This window comes from Tyto alba, unplaced genomic scaffold (assembly GCF_018691265.1).
Source record: "Tyto alba isolate M040663 unplaced genomic scaffold, T.alba_DEE_v4.0 Super-Scaffold_13, whole genome shotgun sequence".
Lineage (NCBI taxonomy): Eukaryota > Metazoa > Chordata > Aves > Strigiformes > Tytonidae > Tyto > Tyto alba.
The window spans coordinates 1,688,825-1,712,922 of NW_024881275.1; the positions used below are offsets into that span (position 1 = coordinate 1,688,825).

Genomic DNA, 24,098 nt, shown 5'->3' on the forward strand with positions numbered 1-24,098 from the left:
AAATAAAGCTAATAATTTCCTCAGGTATTTTAAATAAATCAGTAGTTCTGAAGGTGGAAAGTTTCCAACAGCTTCTTTACCAGCCTCACTTCATAGCATGGAGTCTAGTGGAGAGACCCGGATAAAGGTCATGAATGGAAAGAGCTACCCTTAATTGATTAGCCACAATGCTTTTCTCTGCTGGAGAGAAGCAATAGGAGGTGGGGGGAGCAAGTGAGAGGCCTTCTAGATCCTGATTCACTGAGGGCCTGCCTGCTTGGTTCCTGAAACCCAGAAAACCAAGAGTAGCACCAATTTCACTCAGTTTTCTTGTGACTGATGGGGAAATCTGTAGTCAGCTCTAGTGCAGCTGGAGTATGGAGAGCAGGTCTTTACAAATAAAAAGTTGATGGGCCTAGGACTGTGGGCAAAGCCAGTCAGCAGTAGGAAAGATGTTGAGGAAATGGGAAATTAGTTTATAGCAGGCAAGTTTTTTCTTCTGAGAGAGGAAGGAGATTTTGGCGTCCAGTGATCATTGGACTTCGGGGTTGTCTTCTTCTCATATATTGGACACAGCTTGTTCATGCAAATGATACATCTCATCGATATTAAGGAAAGCTGCAGTGCTGTTTAAATCTGTGTCATTCTGGGCCAAGTAGAAAGCATTGAGCTGTGGCAAGAGGACCTGCTACTTGCTGTATGGCCTCCTGAACTTGAAGCAGCTCTAAGGTTGGAGATCCTGGCCCTGGACCAAGAGGGATCTTCAGGCCCAGATGAAGTAGGAATAGCGTGTGCATCAGTGTGGTTTCACCTGCTTTGTTAACTGGCTTCTTTTTTCTGCAACACATGTAGCTGAGATGTATGTAGAGGTCACTATATTGTTAATGTATTGGTCTGCTTCTTGGTTTGACAGGATACACAGCTTCTTATTCTTCTGCCTGGTGAGACCTAAGCCTGTTCAGTTTTTAACAAGTTTTCAATTTTTATTCTGAAAGGGGTTGTAGGAAGATTGTTTTATCCTTAGAATGGCCTTTTTGGTAGTTGTCTGCTGAGCAAGAACACAGAAAGCAACAATGTTTAATTTCATAAATTCCTGTCTTGGTTTTATGAGCAAACCCTGTCATAATGTGTAAATTTGAGCAATTTTTCATACCATTTTCTTTCAAAGATGTGTGTGTGTACCACAACAAGCAGGCTGCCAAGGCTTACCTAATGAGCTTTCCAAGGCCTTCCTTTGAATTGTGGGTTAGAACTGTTTGAGAAAAGAGTTTGAGGGTGTAAGAAAGACAGGGTGAGGAACATGAGTTATTGGAGCAGGTAGACAAAGAGATCAGTTGGCACATAAATCCATAGGAAATCAGGCTTTGTTATTTCTGTTGTTTCTATAGCAGTTTCTGTAAGTCTATTTGCTGGTAATAAATTAGCATTGGAAACAATTGATACTTTAGCATGAAGCTGTTCATTTTATGAATGAAAATTAACAAAACTTTTCTAAAATACTGTCTGATTTACCTTTGTTAGCAAAACTTGCTGAAGAATGAGCAAAATCAAGAAGAAATGATACTCCATTTCCTTCTGGATCTCGCGAGTCAGTGTGGTGTCTCGTTTCCCTGTACTCCAAGCGGGACGTGTTTTGAGTTAACATCTTCCCTTCATGCCATTGAGGATGATTCAGCTATGGATGTGAAATCTCTCTGGGATGATGTGAGATTGCATCTTCGACGATATTTAGTAAATAGACTGCAGAGTCAAGGAGAAACAAATGCTAATGGTTTGCAACAGCAAGTGGAGTTTAAAACTCAGTGCATACAGCAACTTTTGTTTCTTTATCCTGAATCAGAAGTTTTAATGAAGTATCAGAGTATGCAGAATAAACTGGTTAGTGATCTTCTACAGAACTGTATTTTGTCTGGTTGTGGTGAAACAGATTTTGATAAGGTGGTTCATGGTTACCAAAGCTCTGTACCCACGTTGTGCTCAATGATAAAAGAGGATTTGTGTATACTAAGTGGAACTATTGATCCTTCTTCATCACTGAAGTTTATTAATGAAACTTACCTGGATACCATCACTGAAGAAATGACAGTTCTTCTTGAAAGACTGTGTGAGCTGCAGTTCAAAGAAAATGCTCTACATGTAGTTAAAGCAAACAGGATTTCAAAGAAGCATAGAGGAACAGTTCATGCTGTGGGTTAGTAGCCTTATTTTATTTTTATTGTAGTTAGATATTATTTTAATTATACTTCTTTTTTTTCAATAAGCTTGATTATTTCCTATGAAGAGAGAGGCCTGAGATTATTAATTACGTCTTTATGTTTTAACCGTATTACTGCAGTTGAGTTATGGACTGTGTCAGAATTGTGACTGATGGAAAGGGTTTTGAAGTAAGGGAAAGTATCTTATGTGTATAGAAACCCCATTATAATTTAATGGTTATAATTGTCATGTCATAGTAAAGTTTTTCAGTCTAACTTCTTCCCAATGCTGATATTATAATAGAATAAAAACTATTTAATCCAGATTTAAAAAAACACAAATCTTCAGTCTTTTACCCCCACTTTTTTCGAATTCCCAGAAGTTTAATGGAAATTATAGAAAAGATCAGGCAATAATGTGACCATGAAATAGACACAGATTCATACATCAGAGCTGACCCAAAAGATTTCTATGCAGATTCTAATTCTAAAAAAAAAAAAATTCATTTACATTTTCTAGTCTTGTGAAAGTACAGTAAGTTGGAGTTAATGCTACCTGGTCATTTCTTCTTGTAAGGAAGTTAAGGCTGGAAAATTATCTGTTATTGATGTGATATGGTATTCTCTGTGCTTTCTTTTTACAGTTGTTTTGTCTGACATAGTAATTTCCAATGGGAGGAATCAGAGCTTCAGAGCTTTAGGAAAAAATCATACAGGATGGAAACTTTCATAACATAATTGCATGATTGTATGTAATTGCTTTTTCAATGCAGTGTTTTGAGCACTCCTCTGTGCAAGAGCTGTATGTTTAAAACATAGCCTTCCATAGAGGTGAAGTAGTTTGCAGACAGGAAATATTAAAAGTTTCAAATCATATGAAAAATACAGAAACTGAAGATAGATCTTCAGGTTGTACAACATACACAAAAGATGAGTGAGGTGATGATTTGCCAGGTCTACACAGATGAAAATTATACTCTTGTGAGTTTTAAAATCAATATACATGTTAATGCAAGTCAACTAGAAATTCCACTGGAAGAAATGCAGAAATAATTTTTCAGCAGGAGCTGAAATATGGAGGAATATGTGGAACATATGAAAGATAAGGGAAAAGGCATGCAGACAAATAATGTGAAAGGATGAGAAGTTCAACATAAAGCTGATATATTAGTTGGATGGAGTGTTGGTGGGAAACAAGGAGAAGTAATATGAGAGTAATATTGACTTATGAAATAAATGAGAAGAGGTGTATCGTGAGTTACATAGTAAGATGGGAGTTAGTGGAAGAATTCACTGACAAAAGATGACTGGTAGGCAACTGGAAATTTGTAACTTATTTTTCATTTCAATCTCAAAACAGCTCACAAAGATGGGGAGGATCAGTTATCTCCATTTTACATCTAAAATATGGACATTAGAGTTACCACAAGGGTGGCTTTCTAAAAAAACCCACACATTAACCGTTTCTATATTAGAACAAGGAAGAGAACAGTCCTTCAATCTATTAAGACAGTAATTCCTCTGCTTAAATTTTCTTTGCCACAAGATGTGTCTTTACGTGTTTTTGTGCTAGCACATATAACAGGACAGATTTACAGTGCACAGTTCTATTATATATTCAAAAGAACAGTGGAACATGAAAATACATAAAATAAATCTTAGGATCTACTTGCAAATTTTAAAAATTTTGCTGCAGTTAATTTAAAACAAGAAAAAGATCTCTGTATTTCATAAATCCCACAGAAGATTTTTATTTTTATTCAAACTATATTAAAGGTCAGATTTGCAGGCACAGCAGGTGTCCCCTGAGCACTCATAAAATGTTTTTAGATGTAGTGTTTGTTAACCTCATTTAATTCTCAAAATTACTTTCTTCAGATTGGCTTTCAGGATCATCTCTTGACTGTATACTACTCCATGTTACTTTACTTCAAGAGGTTGGTTTGGGAGGCAAGCACTGATTTGCCTGCAGTCTCTCTTGCTAGTTTTCTGCAGAATCAGACAGTTCTAGATGATCTGTGTTTATAGACTGCAGTCAGCCAAACAATAAAGCGACAATAGTGAAGTCAACAGGCTACAGCAAAATAGGGTGTCAGCATTTTGAAATTACATGGGATTTTTTTTTTCATTTTGTGGACATGTCATAGCCTATTATTTGGTATTATTAAGCAACTCAAACAACCAAGTCAAGAAAAAATTATACTTACATCGTTACCAAAACCATTATTATTGAATATTTTGTTGTATATGAGCTCATGTGTGAAGAGCCTTTTCTGGAAAGAGACTTCTGTCTTCTAAATGTTTGAATATACCACATTTGTACCACACTAAGCCAGAAAAAAGCACTTTTCCTTTGGAATTAAAGTGTTCACAAGGCAGTTCACCCTGAAATAACTATTCTGGAAAAAATTCTAGAGAATAACTATTTTGGGAGGTTTATAATGGTAGGCAAGTTCTTAGTGTCAAGTGAATTTTCCTGCTTGGAACTCTTATTAAATTCTCATGCCTTTGCTGCTCTCCCACAATTGAGAGTGGAAGTCTGTATTTATACATAGGTTAAGTTAAAAGACAGATTTAATAGGTTGCCTTGACAGTGATACTCAGTTTGCTGAGTATCAAAAAACCCATGCTGGAGTACAGAGGGAAGGGGAGAAGAGGAAGGAGATTTTTTTCTTAGCTGAAAGACAGTTATACCAATGTGTTTCTTATTTTTTTATATGTGTTGCCTTTGCCCTCTGGGAACCACCAAAACAGCACCAAATGAGCACATTTCAAAGAGGCAAAATTATTTAATCCAGGGCATTCAGTTGGGTTTGTTATCCCAGAGGTGAAAAAAGAGTTTGTGTTTAATTAGTCCACCCTCAGAGAAATGTGGGGTTTGGATTTTTTTTTTATTTGTTTGTTTTGTTCTGTTTTATTTTTATTTTTATTTTATAAGAAATGCTGTAATTGATATTACCATATAGGAGAAAAGAAAATAACAGAAAATAACAAAACAGTGCTAAAACCTCAGAAAATTTTACATAGATGACCTACTTCTGTCAGGAAAATATAGGTAGTCTATAACAAGCTTTAACAGAGTTATAAATCTTTAAAATATTTCATATGTAACAATCTATTTGTGAAGTAAGGAATTAACATTTTTGTTTTCATACTGTATTAGAACAGTTATTTGTCAAGTACTGTAATGAGATTGTATCCATTTATCAGGATTGAGGATGAGCATGGTTTGAGAGAGAAGCTGGCAAAATGGTATGTGAAGAGAGGCAAATTCTTTGGAACTTGGCATCTTTGATTGCCAACTCTAGTGGAGGCAGGTGGTTTTATGTTATAACGTGATCCGGACAGCTGGTTTTCAGCTTATCTCTTATGATTTTTTGCTTCGATTTTCAGTGTGATATTTCTCAGAAATTATTTGCAGTAAGTCTGTTAAATGTGGATTGCACTTACACCTTTTGGACCTTTTTCATGTTCCTTTGTTTACAAAAATGTTAAGATACTTTAATCAGGCATTGCTAACCTATCTTAATCCTTTGTCTCTTCTAGATGAAGAAACAGCTACTCCCGTAAATGATAAGACATCAGCCAAAGAAACTTAAACCCCATTAATTTATACACATTTTATGTATTAGTGGATGATTTTCTTTGGTTTTATTGATATAATTTTATATATATATACAGAGAGAGAGCATAAAGATTTGTAGACTAATTAGCCTATTTTAAAATTTCCTAAGGTTAAAACTAAACAGAGCTTTGAGTTTTATTTTTTGTGACATACTCAAATTCAGCGTCATAATATTTTCATTTAGTCACAAACTTGCCAAAGACCCTTAAATAGGTTCTTAAATCTAATGGCATCTGCCAATAAAATATATTTTCAGTATATTTATATAACTAATAACCTTAAAAATCTTAAATAAAATTTGTTTTTAAAATCTGAGGCAATACATAGTGTGTTCATCAAAATCAGTAGTTGATTACTTTTAAGAAAATATTATTGCAAAGCGGATGTAACTGAAGTGATGCAGATTTGAATAAGTATATTTTTAGCTACAAAGTAATTAAATGACTTTCACTGATGTATTTTAATATTAATATTTTACATTTTTATCCCAGTATGCCATCCTCTTACGTGCCCACCAGACTTCCTTTCTGTTGCCTTTCTCCAGAATATGACCAACTTCCATTCTATTCTACATATGTATTCAAATACAAACTGTGATTTAAATTATGAAAGTCTTAATTTATTTTCCTTAAATATTCATGAGTTCCTAAGGAATATATTGTGTTCATAGAACACCTAATGTGAATATGGCATATATCTAAACTTGAATAGAAGGACTCTATATTGTTTAGAGGAGCTGCATTTGTGCAGTGGAGTTGAGAACAAGAAGAGAAACAGGCTTTAGAGTAACTTGTTGAAATGACGGTAACTTTGGGATATTAAATGAAAATACCTGGCAAGGAATATCTATTTTGAGGTCACTTATGCTTACGTTTCCCAGCAATTTACTGTCCTGCTAACTTGAAATATGAGGTTTGTTTTTTGCACATTTGACTTAAATTTGATTTCTCCTCTACATTCATGTGCACATGGCTTTATTTCCCCTAGTTTATCATTTCCTCTCTTTGAAATAAAGAACCTTAGTTTCAGACTTGCTTTTATCCTTCCATTTAATTTAAATTCACTCAGTTTGTGATCTCTTGAGCCACAGTTATTGCCTGCAACCAATCTTCTATGATCTTCATCTTATCTATCAAAAATATGCCTAAAATAGCATTGATACCTGCTGGTTCAGTGACTGTATGATGAAAAAAAAAAACAGTTATTCATGTCTGGGAATAATTAGGACTCAATAACTTTACTATAATTTATCCTCCCATTTATATCTGGAAATTAAAGAATTCCAGGCTTGGTTTCATGTAATTAATACTTATGTCTTTGCACCTTTTTGAGATTTCTGTCCAGATTACAATCTATAGCAGATAATTTACAATATTTATGTTGTAGTTATGATTCCTTTTCCATCATGTTTTCTTATGTGTAGTTCATTGTTGAAATCTGGCTTTATAGGAAACTTAGGAAGAAGAGAGAGAAGTGTCTCAGCACTTGGCTTACTGCCCTAGAAAGTTCTGTTATGTCTTTCTGAAGTGCTGGTAAGGCATGCTGATGTAAAATAGCTCGTATGGATTACAGATTATAATATCCAGGATGACATCCTGCCTCAGCAGTTCAAGTTCATTATATTGCCCACACCCTTGCATTAATCCAGGTAATGTGTTGGTAGGGGCCAAATGTTCTAGAAAAACACAATTTTAAAACATATTTATGGATGTTTATTTAAAGGGGTTTTTTCATTCATTAATTTAAGCTTTAAAATACTTTGAGACCTACAAACCTACTGTAATGATTTTTAGTTGTTATAAAGACAAAAGTAAGGGAATGATAAAAGAAACTGGTACTTCACCCTCCTTACTTCCTTATGTATCTTTCTCTTTTTTCTTACTCCAGCAGGCCCAGAGTAACCTGTTCATCCCTTCTGATGGACATGCTGGTTTTGCTTCTGCTTCTGCACGACAGCAGTAGCTGTTGTGCATCCATTGTATTTCTTCCTGCTTGGCATCTCCTTCTCTCTGCTATTTCTGCTTGCTCTGTCACTCTGCAGAGTGCCTGGTAACATAGCTTTTTTAGGGACAGGGCTTTAGGCACCTGTGTAAAGCAAAAGTTGGAGCAGTTGCTGGAAAGGATGGTACCTGTATGCAGATGGGCTTTGCAGCTAATGACTCCTTGAGCTGCACTGCACATGGTTATGTATGGCACAATCTCCCTCATAATTACACAGGTGGAGTGGAAAATCCTGCCATTTTGATCCATGAAAGATGGGGAAGTAACACGTATCAGGTAAAACTATAGCACTTCTCTCTTATGCATATATAACCTTCACAGAAAACATCAGGACATCAGCAAAAATGGCATGGGTGCTGCATATGGATTGAGTAAAAATACAGATGTCGTCATTATATTTTTTACTTTTAAATACCAAACATTCCTAATTTTGTATTATGAGCCAATCAATATTGAGATATTCAATAGGTTTAATTGTCACCTATTTAAAATAATGGAGCAAACAGTGTTAGAAGGAATATATAATAGAAAGTTAAAACTGAAAGCCAGTGGACATACAGATATGATGCAGATTTCTGCAGTTTTCTTTGTTTCTTGGGAAGGCTATAAAATTTTGACAGCCAAAACAAGATCCTATTACTCAGGGGCAACAATATAAATGTCTTTGCATTTAATATAGGAAATAATGTGTTTCATAGCCTCTTTGTCACATATTATTTATTTCTTATCCTTGCAAGTATTGTATTTGATTTCTACTGCACAATTATATTAAATGGAAATATGAGTAGTACTGAGGAGAAAATAAAACCATCTGTTTGAACATACAGAGTTGAAGTTTTAATAAAAAAGAGGTACTCTTTTAAAGGCCATATGAACATAATACCCTAGGACCACAAATGTGTTTCTAGTGGGAGAATGACATTTTCGTGAAGATTACAAAAGCATTAAGCTTGTTACTTTTTAAGCTTATAGTAGGGGGTAAGATAACAGTATCTAAGTTACTGAAATGTCAATTGAACTGACAGAATTTCAAAGCTGGTAGCATGCCTGAATATCTTCCTTCTTTTTAGAGCAGTTACTTGAAATTACTTATTAAGCCCATAATATGAAGACAGGCAGTGAAATCTCTTTATTGACTCTGTCCTATTGAAAAGATGCTCAATCCTGAATTTTATTGTCATGTTGTTTATTTAGTAAGGTAAATAAACACTAACTTTACTTTTCAAATTACATGTATATATGTATTTTTTTAAAAGCATTAAATTCTTGATGTTCTTTTGGGTTATATTTTTTTAGACTGCAGTGTGCTAACGAAGTTCTTCCACTTCATCTTTTCCAACAGGAATTCAAATCTGTTTTCTGACTTCTGTAGAGGTTGAAAGGGGCATAGTTACATTCTTGTTGTTTAGGGTTTTTTCTTTCAAAATGGCCACAATTAGCAAACACCAACTAATTATCTTCCTTTCTGCTCTCTAAGCACACCTGCATGTTCTTCCTCAGCATGAAGAGAGCATTTAACTCACTATGTCCTCTAATTATTGTGTTCTCCTCCCAAGTTTAAAAGATGAAAGTGATTTACTCTCCAGTCTGATACTTTTTGAGTGATCAGAGGTCAATTTGAGATTTATGTACTGTAGCATCCTGTTTAATAATAAAAAGTGACAAAATCTGAGAGAGAATTACTAAGCTCTCTTTCACTTCAGAATCTAGGCCTGTATGAAGAAAAGTGTGTAGAACTATGACAGACATGACTTCAAAAATGTCTTTTAAAGAGGCTTCTGCAGTATTGATTGAAAAGAAAATTATTACAGGAGAGTTTTGAATATAGGTATCTATCATCATATCATCACAAGTTAGTTAAATTGTCCTGGCTGTGATTTTTGTCAAGACAGAGAACTTCTGCTGCTGCAAATGTGTATCCAGAGAGCAAATTTAAATTTAAAAGGGTAAAATAATTTTAGTCACAATAGTTTGTTTTGCAAAAAATTACATGTTTAAATTGGAGGTGTTTTACATCTGCAAGATGGATGTTACCTGCTAAGTGAGAACATGACTCTCCTTTTCACTGTACCTTAGGCTTAGAAATTTTAAAAAGCTTTCCATTTTCAATCAAGGGGCTGCTGTATCTACTGAGTTTTTCAAAAATAATGTTTTCAGTCATTTTATAGTACTTTTCACTACATTTGCTGAGTATAGCAAAGTGATGGAGATACTCCTGTCTGTCTGAACTAGAGAGAATGAGGGTGGTTATAACCCAGTCCAACTTCCTAGTTAGAAATTTAGCAGATAGTGCCCTGAAGAGTTTTAGTACCCCTAACGTTGTGGACTGTCTGGAATTGGATGAGTTACTGGTCTTAGACTTTCAAGAGGAGGTCCTTTTTCCTTGGTAGCTTCATGCAGTGATCAGTCTTTCTGGCTAAGATCCAAATCTTTGTATTTAGGTACAAAAGACTGTGTACTGATTTGCTATTCATGTGCTAGGAAGGTCCAGCAATTTCTGTAACTCAGATATTAGATGTTCTGTAACACACAATACTAACAGTTTATCTATAAAGAAGTGTTTTAATAATGCAGTCTCACCTCAGTAAATAGGAATATGTACATATGTGCTGATATATGATCAATCTTTCATTTGTATTCTAGCCTTTATATAAAATATTTGTTAAAAGGTTATGAATTTCCAAACTTATTTCTCTAGAAGTTTTAAAATGTCAGTGTCTGCCCTTTTTTTCTGTATGCCTAGACATATTTCTGGTTTTTATGTCCCTTGTAAAAGTAATCATGAGAACTTTGTGGTGACTTTGCCTAACTAGGGTTTTGAAATATAAAGAGAAAGGAAGCAGTAATATGAGTATTGACTCCAGCTTTATAAGTAATTTTTCAGGTGTTTTCTCTTATTAGAACAAAAGCTGTCACCATCTGCCTCTGTTATATCTTGGAAATTCCAAGGAGTAAGAGAAGCAAAAATGACAGAGGCACTTTAATCTATTATTTAAGGAAATACATAATATCACGCGTAGACTACACAAAGGAATGATGAACACTTGATAGAAATTCCTGATTGGTTGAAAGTTTCTAGCAATCTAATTTTAATCGAGTAGGTCTGATGTAGTGAACCAATCTGTGAGACGCCTAACCATTCCACTGTGAATGTAAATGCAGAGGGCAGAAACAAAGCTAACAGACATTTTTATATTTGCAGACATTAAAGAAATTTATATCAGATTAAAATAAATATGTTAATTACTGTGTTTTCAAATACAAATTACAATTGTCTTTTATCAACCAAGTGTTTTAAATGGTTTACAGCAAAACATACGCAAGTCCTATCAAAGTTAGGATTCATGAGGAGGTTTGACAGACCTGGCAGTACTTAATTTCTCTTTCAGCATAGACTGAAGATCAAGCTCTTAGAGTTCTTCAAGAACTCCTCTGTTTCAAAATAGCTGCTATCTCCAGTTTGCTACAAGCTCCCTCAGCTTTTATGGTTTCTTCAAAAATTCTACTTTGGTGTTTCCTCTGTGTGTGCATGAAGACTTCAGGGAATGCAATGACCCCCTCAGCCCACAGCGTAGGCAAGAAAATTCAAAAAATGTGTGTGGAACCAGTTTCTGTCATTGGTAAGGACAAAACATGGCTTCAGTTCTACTGAGAAATATTACAAAGACTAGCGTTTTGTCACTGGTTAATTCATGCAGTTTTCTAAAGAGGACTGTTTGTTTATAGTCACTACTTCAGAAGAAATTGTCAAATACAGAATAGCACCAAAAAAACCCCATAAATGCTATAAACAACTGCAAATGTACTCTATCTACGAGTTTCATGACCATTTTAATTAAAGGGAAGTTTCAAGAATGTCTGCTATTTCATTATTATGATAATTATCAGAAAATGATTGGATACCAGCTGCTATGTTCCTTAAATGGACACATCATTAATTAGTTTTAATTCAGAGACTAATTAATTTGTTTACATTTGAATTCTTTAAAATGTCATTGTCTAACAGAAATTGCAGTGTAAAATCAGAACGTCTTGCAATTTATTAGAGGATACATGTGTTTTTGAAAATCAAGGAGCAGGTTGAGTCTGGTTTCAGAACTAGCTAAGATAGGTATCTGTGTATAGAGTAGTTTTATTAAATGTTATTACAGGGCACTTCATCCTCAAAGCACTTGAGGAAGTCTGTAATTTTTTCAACAGAGTTGTAAAGTAGCTGTGTGCTGTCAAGGAGTCAGATTGGTGAGATGATTTGCTCAAGATTAGTACATAAATTTGGTGTCAGAGCATGATCTGATATTCTTGCTCTCCAACCTGTGTTTCCTGCAGTGGTCTGCCCTTTCATCACTTGGTCAGTGAATATGATTTCAAGTAAAGATTTAATTTTGACAGATCTATACACTCAGTGTCAACAAAAGACTTAAGCATTTGGTAGCAAACATCTAGCAATCTGATATGGAATCAATGTTCACGATGAGGTGAAAAGTGATCTCATTTAACTGGGAAGACATTATGGAGCAGATTTGATTAAAATTTCATGTGTAGCGAACCTCTTTCAAAAGATTAGTGTAGTCTTCACTGAGGTTGTTTAATAGCTGGCAGTGACATATCTCTTACTATGACAGACATGCTCTCTTGATTAAATATATGTAAATTTATACATGCTTGCCATGTTTATACATAAGTTGAGATCCCTTCACTGCATTTTTTTGACACGTGCACAGTATGGATGTATAGTATAAACACTTACAAAAGTCACAAGTTAATGGTGATGTCTAATAAAAAAATGTTTGCTATCTTTGGATCTGTGACCATTTTTTTTTTTAAAGGGACAAAAATAAGCCAGCATGTAGCCTGTTTGCGTAAGCTGCTTTATCAGATTCTCCTGGCACTCCTGGGTTTCTCTGGAACTAACAGGGAGCTGCAAAGCAAGACAGGTGTTTAAAAAACCTTAAACACTTGGGTAACAGTTTGCATCCATGTGGTTTCCTTTGCTGCATTGATAGTTCTTTATGGGTCTGTCAGTTTCAATCAGCAGACAGCACGTGTGATCAGTATATCTGATAAACTTGTCAATGCCTTTTTAAAGCAGGATTCCCCAACCTATTCTATTCAGCTCTCCACCCCCTCTTCCCTTTTTCATCATTTCAAGTAAAATCTTGATAAGACAGAGATATGTCACAGGCAGCTGTGTATAGCTAGCTCAGGCTACAACTAATTTGTGCAGGAAAAAATTAAATCAGGAGGTAAATTATTTCATGATTGCTCATTCCCAACAGAGTTGGGCATCATTCTGAAGAAAATATCAAATAATTGGTTTCAGGCCATGTCAGACACATGCAATTCCCTTCACTAATGGCTATGTGAGGTAGCAGTAGGCCTCAGGGGTCACCAAAGAACTGAAAATAGCTTAGTGCCAGGCACAGCAATAGAGAGAGAGAGCACATAGGAAATGAAGTGGCAATAAGTGCAATCTATAGGGGAAATGTGCTTCACTTGGAGTTTAATATATTGGCTTAGAATCTGGCAGTAAGCCACGCAACAATTGTTTACCTTTTTGTCAGCATCTGCATCTGTTCTGTTTTGTAAACGGCACTTAACTTTCAGTCAGTAAATGCTGGAATCAATAACAACTGTTAAGGGATTTCCTTTCTTTTTTTCATATTCCATAACAAATGCATGCTACAAACAATGTTTGCCTTAGATTAACAAGGAACAGACATTAACAGGGTCAAAGGGATTTGGTTAGGAACATTTTATAGCTTCTTGGGTTTGCAGTAATTGTATCTGTGTGATTTGAATGTATCTTGTAACCTATCCAAATTAAACTGTTAAAAAAATGCTAGCATGCAGTAATGAAGATGATTTTTTATAATTATCTTAAGTACTGTGTATAGAAAACTGCTGGCACTGTTTGCAATAATTTAGTTCTGTGTAATATTGTGTATTACATCTGCTATGCAGAAATATTAAGTTGCCTCTTACAGTATGAGGAAATTAGTGATTATATCCAGCTATACTAATTATTTAAACCTAGCAGTTACATTAGAAAACATACACCAACATGCAGTTTGAGAAAACTGTGAGCAGATGTCCATAAAAATTGAATATATCATTACTAAATGCAAGTGAAAGAATAATGCAGTTTATATACAAGCTCTGTTTAGGAGATAGTGTGCAGATGAATGCTGTCATAAATGCAAGATTGTTATAATAGTTATAGCATCACTTAAAAGTTAATATCGGTGAGAGCTGAGGAACACATTATTGTTAATGGAATTTATGTATGTAACTCCCTGTGCACTGCTTTGAAAATTTACCCCTTGAAATATCCCTATACACAGTGACTATCAGCATGTGAGTTTCTGTTGCTTTATTAGGCTATTTCTTTTCAGATTTTAACAAAATGTTAGTTCCATTTATGAAAAGACTTTATTTGTAGACAAGTTGTATCTAGATTTTAAGTTTAGTATTACACTTTTTCAATTTTCTTCCTCATATAGCTTTATTGGATGAAATCCCTGACATCGCTTACTTGTGTCCCTTGTAGAACAATATTGTAGATCTATCTTATATGAAATTAAGCCTTATAAATGGGGGCAGGGGAATTATATTTAATGTATTGGGAAGGTATTTTATAGTAAAATTGATTAAAAGGGTTTTAAACCCTTGGTTCCTGCTGAGGGAGAAATCCCCACTGTAATCACTGAAGAAGACAGTCATCAGGTTGCTTTCCAAGGATTCCATCATGAGTCTCAGAAGCAGTTTAGCCATGTGGCTCTGTACATTGAGTAGTAAGGATAATTAATCTGAGAGCAACACTGTCATTGTGTAGCTATTCTTGAACATAACACAGCCAGCTCACCTATGATGCAGGGATTTCTGTACCACACTTTACTGTGTCACATCCCTGGATGGGTTGAAACGATCAGAATTAGCCACTCAGTTTTTTGAGATGTTATGAATGTGTCATTGTTTAAAACATATAAGGTGCTACATTCATTAAAAAAAAAAAATCTCAAAAGTTACATTAAAGTTATGGGATTCACTCGTATGCATATTTTCTTATGCCTTTTGAAATTTTAAATGCTTCCAGGCTATAACCAAGGAAATTTGAAACACTTTATTTAATGGTTTCAAGAGCTACAGCTTTGAGGAAAGTACCACTTTTGAAACTTTCTGTAAAATCACAAGTTAGCAGGTGTACACAGGTCATTTAGATCTAGCACAGCCTTATATCTCATGCTGCTTCATTTTTAGAGATGAGGGCAAATCTTTTTAAGTGGTAAGATAAAGGCAGATACCTTGCTACTGAATTTAAGTATTTAGGAGAAGCTCGGATACTATGATCAAGTCCTTTATTGAATGTCTGTCTTTCACTCCATGTTGCTTGAAAAATGCTTTAATTAACTTATTAGCTGGTTTAGAATTCATATGGGCACATCTCAGCTTCATCACTGGTGAAGTGAAATTCTCTAATACCATCTTTTTTTACTCCTAAAAGTCCCAAGTGGTCACATTATCTTGCAGAAAGTATCTTTGTATACAAATATGTAAGAGAAGACTGAGATTCAGTGTTTAAGACATATTTCATCTACACTGAATTTAACCTTGACATTTGAATGGCATGCTGATTTTTTGTTAGAATTGAGTAGAATTAGCTCTTCAGTGTATTTAATTTATCTTACTAGAAGATGAGGTATTAACTGTTAGTATTGCAAAGTTGCCCCTGATTTCACTAATAATCCTTATGTGTCTCTTCTTACAGTATTGATACTGTCTCACTGGACTGTATCTATATACACATATTTTTCAGTTGTTGAAATAGAATAAAGCAGAAAAGATTTAGAGAAGGGCAGGAAGCTGATAAAAAATGTAGAACATCTTCCATATGAGGAGAAATAAGCAAGCTACAATTCTTCAGTTTGGAAAAAAAAAAAAATGGTAGGATACTGTAGATGTGTATAAAATGAAGGGTGGCATTATAAAAATAAATAGGTATTAGAAGATTAAATATTCAAGCAAACAATATTATGTATTTTTTAACCCAGAGTATAAGTAGAGTGTGGAACTTCTTTCCACAAATATTATGGATGACAAAAATTTAGGTGGGGTGAAAGGGTAACTGGAGAAATTGATGAAATAGAAACCCACTACAGATTACTAATGTATGCCACATCTGTCTGTGTGAGCTGCCCAGCTGCAAGCTGTCAAGAGCTAGGTAATCTCTGAGGAGAAAATATTGTATATGGTTTTCTTGTTGTATTTTTATTTAGTCTTCCTCTTTCAGTCACCGCCCAAGCCCAGGATACTGAGATACAAGGCTCTGTAGCTGAAGCCAGTATAGCTACTCTTACAATATTATGCTCTTATGTTTATGACACATAGAGACTCTCATTTCCTAGCCACCCCTATTTGAGGTGCTTGTAATTTTTCAAATTAGATATGTTTTTCACTAACATTTCTTATAATCAGTCTAAGTGAAAATCATATTTTATTACTCTGTATTCTTAGGACTTTGTATTAAAAACTTCAGTAAAGTTGCCATTTACTTGTTTCGAGTGTTGTGTTTTTCATACTCCAGGAAAAGGCAAGCATATTGTTTGTTGGTAGAAAGAGTGGTTTGCCAACTAGTTAAGTTAAAATTGTTTTCATTCTAGCTTTTCAAGCCTAAGATATAAGAATACAAATAATTTAAGACAGCATGCTTATCTGCATTTTCGAAGTTTTGAAGCCTTAGAACACTATTAAAAGTCTAAATAAAAGGCTGTCTGAATTTTCTGTGTATGTGTAACTTCATCTACATAAAACAAATGCCATTTTTGCTGTTTTCTAATTAATCTTCTTCATAAGTGTATCACAAAATCTTGTTGAAAATTATAATGAGAGTGCTTACATTTTTGTAGGAGGTGTTTGCACTACAAGCTCATCTCAAATTATCAGCATCTGAATCTAAATATTTACTGTTAACCAAATGTCATTTATGCCATGAAACAGCAAAACCCTGTGTATGTTTACTGATTCTTGACTGTTTCAGCAGAAATTTGTTTCTGATTGCTACCTATGCTCTTTCTATCTAGGTTCTTTCATAATCTTTTCTTTATAGGTTCTCCAGTTGCAGGAGAATTTTCTAGTCTGAAGAAGGAGGGAGAAAAGCAAGAAATTGTGGGATGACCATTGCAAGAATTTCAGGTTTTGAGGGATTCAGCAAGTTAGCACAGGGGAAGAAGACCTATAACCTGGGCTACAGTGTTTTTTCTGTTCTAAATTACACAACAGCTGAGAAAACTCATTTGGGTTTAGAATATATGAAAATGCAACTGAAGAGTTATTTCATAAGGATGGTAGAACAGTTTTGTCTTTAACTTATAAGAACTTGGATTAACTGTATGTTAAAGAATGCAAGACCCATAGATTTTATGTTAAGATGTTAAAGCACATTTGTGACAATTTTGAGAACTAGATTAGTATTTAGGTTGCATAATAGGCAAGGATGGAGCAGAAACTTAGACTGTTTTGAAAGGCTGTATAAAAAAAAGGTAGATCAATCATGATTTGTGCTTTATTATTGATGTATGGAATAATTATCTTAATTAAGAGGACATGGGACCTGAAGTGTTCTGCTTGTTTCATGTATTTTTACATTTTTTACTACCAGGCTTTTTCCACGGTCCCCTTGCAAGTGAATAGCTTTTACTACATATGGTTTTGGCATTGATGCCTTCCCTCAGGGCCTTTTAGGTATGTAATATTTGCAATGGCTATATTTCATCCTTAGACTTGCCAGCGTTTGAGGCTTTCCTGCTGCTTTGGAAAGGACTGTGCATTTGCCACTTTTTTGATGTCATGAGGCTTTGATTAGATCTGAACCAAAACTTGAGATCTGGTGTAGTCCATCTCTAACCCCTAGTTTAGCAGGATGGTTGATCAGCTAGGTCAGAGTCTTCATTCCTACCTCCTGAGAACTAATAGTGTGCTTCTGTCCAGATCCAACCAGCCACATGGTCTCTGGTGTGATGGACTGCCTCATTCGTCAACAAATGTGGCATGTCCTTCGGATCTTAGGAAAATTTCTTCAACTTCAATCCATTCTGCTAAAGCAAAAGGCTAAACTTGCCAATCAGTGCTCCCAGTTTCTCTGATGCTGCACGACTGCATCAGCTGCCTCGGCACCAGCATAGTCTGGCAAACCTTGCACAATTTGATAGATATTCAATATTAGTTTTACTTCGGGCTTCTTGTTCTATAAGCAAAGCTCTCTAAGAGTCACCTTGTTTGGGATGGCGGAATCATGCTGCCTCTCATTTGATGGTTGGGGTGGTAAATCAGTGTGCTAGAGGAAATGAAGTAACCTTTATGCCCCCTTTGCCTCTGTGTGATAGGAAGGCAAGGGTACCAATTTTCTAAACGTAGGGATGTTAAGAAGATTAAAGTTTTTAGATTATTCCTCTGATTCCTTCTAGTTTTGTGTAATGAACCATCAACATTTATTTACTTGCTACAAGTAAATGCAGTGCGGGTTCAAATAAATTCAAGTAAATTTTTTTGTCTTTTCCCCCTCATCCTCCCTCTACCCCCCCAGAAAGGACCACAGTCTAGGTAGCAGAAGCCTAAAGTACTTTCTGTTCTTTCTTCTTAGCAAAATAATTATGTTGTGTTTGGTGAAGCAGAAAGACAGTTTTGCAGAAATTTCCTGTTCTTCTGTGGTTTTAGTCTGAAAACTGAAGCTCCTTATGCGCCATGCAACAAAACCCTGGGTGCACTAATGGGCCTTAATGGTCCTGACCAGCATCTTCTGGGGCCTCCACCACAGCCTGCCCAAGAAACCTATTTCAGCTGAGGCCTGGGTCGTCAGTCCTTGCCTGAGGTACATCACAGGTGTCCTGATGTCCATCTCCATCAGAGCCATGGACCCCACTGATTCAGATTTCCTGGCTTGAGCTTGAACCTGCCTTATTACCATGGTCCTACCTAGTGATCACTGAAGAGTATCTGACTCTTGGTTACCCTCACCAGACCTGATCCTGACTCCAAGCTGTGAATTAATCTCCTGGCTCAGCCTCAGATTTGTGCCATGAGCTTGGCTGATGATCTGGATTCTTGGCCGAAACCTGACTGTCATCTCTGGGCCTTCCTTGCTTGCCTTGCTTGGGGATTGTGGAATGGGGCCCTGGCTGGTGTAGAACCTGTCCTGATGGTCTTATTATTATGCTCTACTCTCTGTCCCTCAGGGAGCATCTAGCCTTCAGTGGTCCCTGACACTGTGCTTGGTTGGGGTCTCTTGTGCCAGAAGATACTGGCTTAGAATTTGTTTGCTGGCAGATTTGGCCTCCAGAGCAGTTCAGAAGTCATCAGTATAGGCAATGGTTTTGTACAGCAGTATTTTTGTGATTCTTGTTCAGCACAGAAGGAAGCCTGAGGCTTTGTTCAGGACCTCAGAACCTTTTCTTATTCCACTGGGTTTGTTTAGGTATTTTGGTCCTGACCTCACCTCTGATTAGAGCAATACTTGCAAAATCAGCTCGGCACATTGACAATGGCCGTATGGTCCACTTTGCCTCTCTGTAGCCTTTGTACCAGCCTTCCTGCCCCTTCTCAGAAATTCTTCTCACAAGGTAGTGCTTTAACAGGTCAACATTTCTGTTGTTAGGAGACACTGTGAGGTCCTGCTGATGTATGCCTGTAGCTAAAGATTCTGCTGGAGCTATTTCCTTGCACAAGGTCTACATTAGTTAAACTCAGACACGCATTGAAAATCAAGTTCAGAAGAATGGGAGTAGTAAACTGCAGGTGGTTCATGAAGAAAATTGGTTTGTATCATGTAACTTGCTACATGCTTCCTTCTAATCTGCAATTAGACTGGAATGCTGTTGCTAACTGGTTTGTGGCTGGCTGAGATCAGCTTCATGTGCTTCCAGTCACCCTGCGCATGGTCCTCTGTGAACTGGGTAGGGTGCCATCCACAGCTTTAGACCATTTTCATCACAGATGGATGTCTTTCTTGCCATATGATGTCACCTGGGTAAATGAGTTATGTTAGTTCTCTGGCCTAACATCATAAGTCATGATCCACTCAGTAACTTTTTCAGAATAATTATACACTACTCAGTGAGTAGGGATGATTTTCCTCCGGCCAGATCGTTGCACGACAATAAGAATTGGTTGAACATGTATCACAGTGAATCCTCATGTCTGTTTCGACTCTGTCCCTATGGAGGCCTGTACTTTTCATGACAGTCTTCTACAAGACTTACAAACCTGTTTACACATTTTCTGTGTGTCGTTGCATTGCCTACTTAACTGTTTGCTGTTACACGGTTCTAAAATGTTTCTGTCCTGTGGTTGTCCAGTCAGATCAATGTCTGAGGAGAAATGCCAAACGGCTGTGGATGAATTAAGCAGAGTTGAGGTTCAAGCTAACTGCTTCCAAAAGTTGGACTGTCCAATAATGTGCTTTTGTTATCCAGCCCCCCAAGAAATAGCCCCAGTCTTACACAGGGATTAGTCTGTGTCTGTGATTCTGGCACGCTTATGCTTCTGCAGCTATAGAAACTGCACTCTTTAGTAAGACCCCTGGTTTCTGTATGAGTAAAATGAGGTGGAGCAGTGGCTTGCAGTGATACTTCTGGGTACCTCAGGTGAGTAGTTCGGAGATTACTGCCCTGAGTCAAGAACCTCAGAAACTGTGAGCTGTGCAGAATAACACATGACTTAATGTGAGCTGTGCGGGTCAGCAGTTGAGAGGTGTTACTGGACCAGCACTTGTCCTTTCAAATGCCTACTGCATTATTGCCATCAATTTTGGTTGATAGCCAGGTTCAACAATACATCAGTGTGATTTGTGCTGAATGCTATTGTGAGAGTATGTGGCTCTACCTATCCGTAGTGTTGTAACAAAAAGCTTGTGTAATAATGCACACATCTTTGTCACATCCAGATCCTTGGTATACTTTCATATCAAATGTCACATTACATTTTCTTTATTACAACAAAGCCTAATGACAAAATAAAATTTCAGAATTGCTTACCTGTAGCAAAAAAAAAAAAAAAAAACAAACCAAAAACTCTCTATAAATCCCATATAGGTATTCGGTTTTTGGTTGGTTGGTTGGTTGGTTTCTCCTTCCAGAGAAGTTTTAGGATCTGGGTTATGTGATACATCCCATCTTCAAGATTCTCTGCTTTACAGCTTTAGTACAAGATAGTTGTTTAGCCCTCCTCTGCTAGTGTCAGCAATTCTAGGAGAATAATATTTATTGCATGGTGATCTCAGCTTCCCTTTCTGTTTTCTAGTGCCTTTATCTTGACCATCTTCTGGTCACAGAGGTTTGCACATCACTTTATGTTGAATTGGATCACAGTGTTCCCACCACCCTTCCAAATCTGACCGATTGAAGTGGTTTCAACTTCATGATTCAGGCCTTTATTAGTGCACTTAAACCACTGTTCTCTTACCACCTTTCCTCTTTCATGTGAGGGTTGGCTGTTTATCAGATGACGGCACTTTTGTTTGTGCCTTTTTATGAAGGACAGAATTTCCTCTGTGCTTACCTCTGGGTTTTTTCTTAATTTTGTATCAAAATTTTATGTCAGCCTTGAAATTAACCCATTATTCTTCACTACCTTCAAGCATCCAGAAATCTGTCTATATTTCACAACCCAAAAGTCTGAAGGACTTTTCTAGGTGCTTGTAGAACATATGTAGTATTAAATAGTAAGCCTTTGCTCTGATTATGTAAGTGTTCATTTGCACATACTATAATATGTTTTGTTATATATTAAAGTGGTCTCTCAGCTTCTTAATGACATGAAGAAAGAACGATCAGCTTGCAGGTGAAATATACTTTGAATGGTCATGGAATGTAAAAATTAAAATTTTGACTTTTTTTCTGAGTTTGGTAATATATTCTAAAATTGGTATTACTGTGGTACATCTTTGTCTTCAAGGTCCACTTCCTTTCAGTCTAATGAGGACAATATCATTTGGAGCAATCAAATAATTGGAAGGTTTCTTTGTTCCTCAAGAGAGGGGGCAGGAGCATCACAAGGTTTTAAAATTATAGGAGACAGAACTAACGTTCCATTGATTTTTATGGTGTGATTTGTGGTTCTTACATCTTGCGTCTGTTATTTCTGGCTGTCTGCAGACTCGGGCAGTCATTTCGTGTCAGTTAAACTCACTTTATATTATCTAGTTTTCAGATAAAGAAGAAAAATTCTCTGAATAGCAGGATGGGGTCTTTTGAAATTTAAGACTTAAAATTGGAAATCCAGTGATACAGATATTATTTACTTGTTATTCATAGAGTAAAGGCACTAACAGAGGCAATTATGCATAACGCTTTCTTTTGCCATTCTTAGAAATGCAAGGGACTAGCATGAATACATCTGTTTGGAACTTTGAGGAAATTCAGATGTGGATGCAAAACTCACAGTTCAATCTCTGAGGCTGCAAAACTGGAATAGCAAATTAGGGAATTTGTATTCAGGGCTCAGCTCTTCTACTTAGATCTATGTCTATTTAAAAGTGATTTATGAATACCTAAAAAAAAATATTTAGGAACTTTGAGGAAAAAGGGAGGTACTGAGTACTTCAAAATTGCAAAGGTAAGAGAGATTTGACACATAAAAGTACATTTCAATCAATTTCTATTTGTTTTCGTCTTTCAGAGTTTCCCTTTCAAACTACTCTGGCTCTCACTCTACGTAAACTCTTCTGCTGATGTTACATCTGCAACAGAAATGCATAGGAACATGGTATCAGCTCACCGCAATTTGCATAGAAGTGCAAATTTGTTACATTTAAAGAAGTTATACAATTAAAATACTTAAACCCATGTGGTCTGGTAATACTGAATTTGAAACAGCTCACAGTTTTTTATAGTCTGACTGTGCTCAAATCAGAGTTCCCTGGTTGATGTGACATGATTATATGTTATGATTACAGGTGTTAACCTTTCAAAATAAAATGTTCAGTTTCTTCTTTTAAATATCAAATGCTTATAGGTATAATACTTGCTGATATTTGTTCACTGACAGTCTCACTTGTTTTCAAACCCCACATATTTAAAGTTGTGGAGTGTTAGATTGATGTTTCTTTTCACTCAAATGTCATATTCATCAACTGTATTGTGCTAGCAGATTGTTAAACAGACAAGGTGACTTGCAGAGTGACAGTGTAGTGATGTGATGTCCCAAACCATTAAAATACAGTAATGACGTGGGTTTTTCCTTTTGTTCAATCAGTTTTTGCAACACAGTGGTTTTTCTGTAAAACACAGGTGAGGAGGTTTCTGAGTAGATGTGTTGCTTGGAAGAAATCCTAGTTAACGAATGAAAAAAGGCTGGAATTCAGTTGTAATTTCCCAGATAGTTGAGAAAAGCCAAAAGACTAAGGAAGAACTAATGTAACAGCATTTTATAATGAGAAAAAAAACACATTATGGTACGACAAAAATGAAATTGCTTGATATATTTTACTTTCTTACATAGTCAGTTTTGCAGGTTCATTTTTTAAGCTATAGTAAAAGGTATTTTATGATTTTACTTGAACAGCCTCCCAAGAACACCACAAAAAAGGAAGGAACTTCTGCTTAACATTATATCAACTCAAATGTCTTTCTCAAATTACCAAACTCTTTTTATTAATGGAAGAAAAAATGGAAGAGGTCTCTGCAGAAATTCTGTTGGTGCCTTCACTTACGGAGAAGAAAAAGAATGTTCAAGGTAATGAACGCTTTCCCTTATTTATTGATTCTACTTTGTGCAAAAGGATAATTTTATATGATTTTCAACATTAATTACCTAATTTATGTCATTGTAATTCATAAACAAGTGTATTACCATATGCACTGAAAATCTTTTTGAAATATGCAGATTTACATTTGAGCACAATGACTTGTGGAAGAGAACTGATGGTTGTATGTAAAGATGTGTTATGCAGTAGTTGTTGATGGGGAATCATGATGAAAAACTGTCAAACGCTAACATAATAACTTCTATTGAATTATCTGTAAAAAATCCTGTGTTTCATATAGGACAAAGCAATACATCAAGTCTGAATTCTTTGAAACTTTGTTTCTGAACTTGTCCTTGAAAGCTTCCTTTTTCAAGAGAGAATAGCACTGACTTGAACAGAAGTTTAACTGATCTTAATGTATTGCAACTAAGTGTTTTAGTATATAGTCCTGCCTTTACCTATTGTTCTCACAAACACTAATATGTACTGTGTTTACTTTCTTGCTTATCCCACTGGCTTCAGTGGATATTTTGTAGAAGTATGCTCTACATCAGAAAGTAAA

The 24,098-nt window shown here is 35.8% G+C and overlaps 1 protein-coding gene across 5 annotated transcripts in view; it reads left to right on the top strand.

Moving 5' to 3' along the window:
• The window catches only part of KIAA0825 (KIAA0825 ortholog), a 252,615-nt gene that overhangs the window by 51,005 nt on the left and 177,512 nt on the right, over window positions 1-24,098 (top strand). For all 5 annotated transcript variants that reach the window (XM_032993075.2, XM_032993074.2, XM_032993078.2 and 2 more), the window contains 2 exons: window positions 1,501-2,170; window positions 23,353-23,523. In XM_032993075.2, coding sequence (XP_032848966.1) covers window positions 1,501-2,170; window positions 23,353-23,523 — 841 coding nt within the window. The remainder of the gene's footprint in view (window positions 1-1,500; window positions 2,171-23,352; window positions 23,524-24,098) is intronic.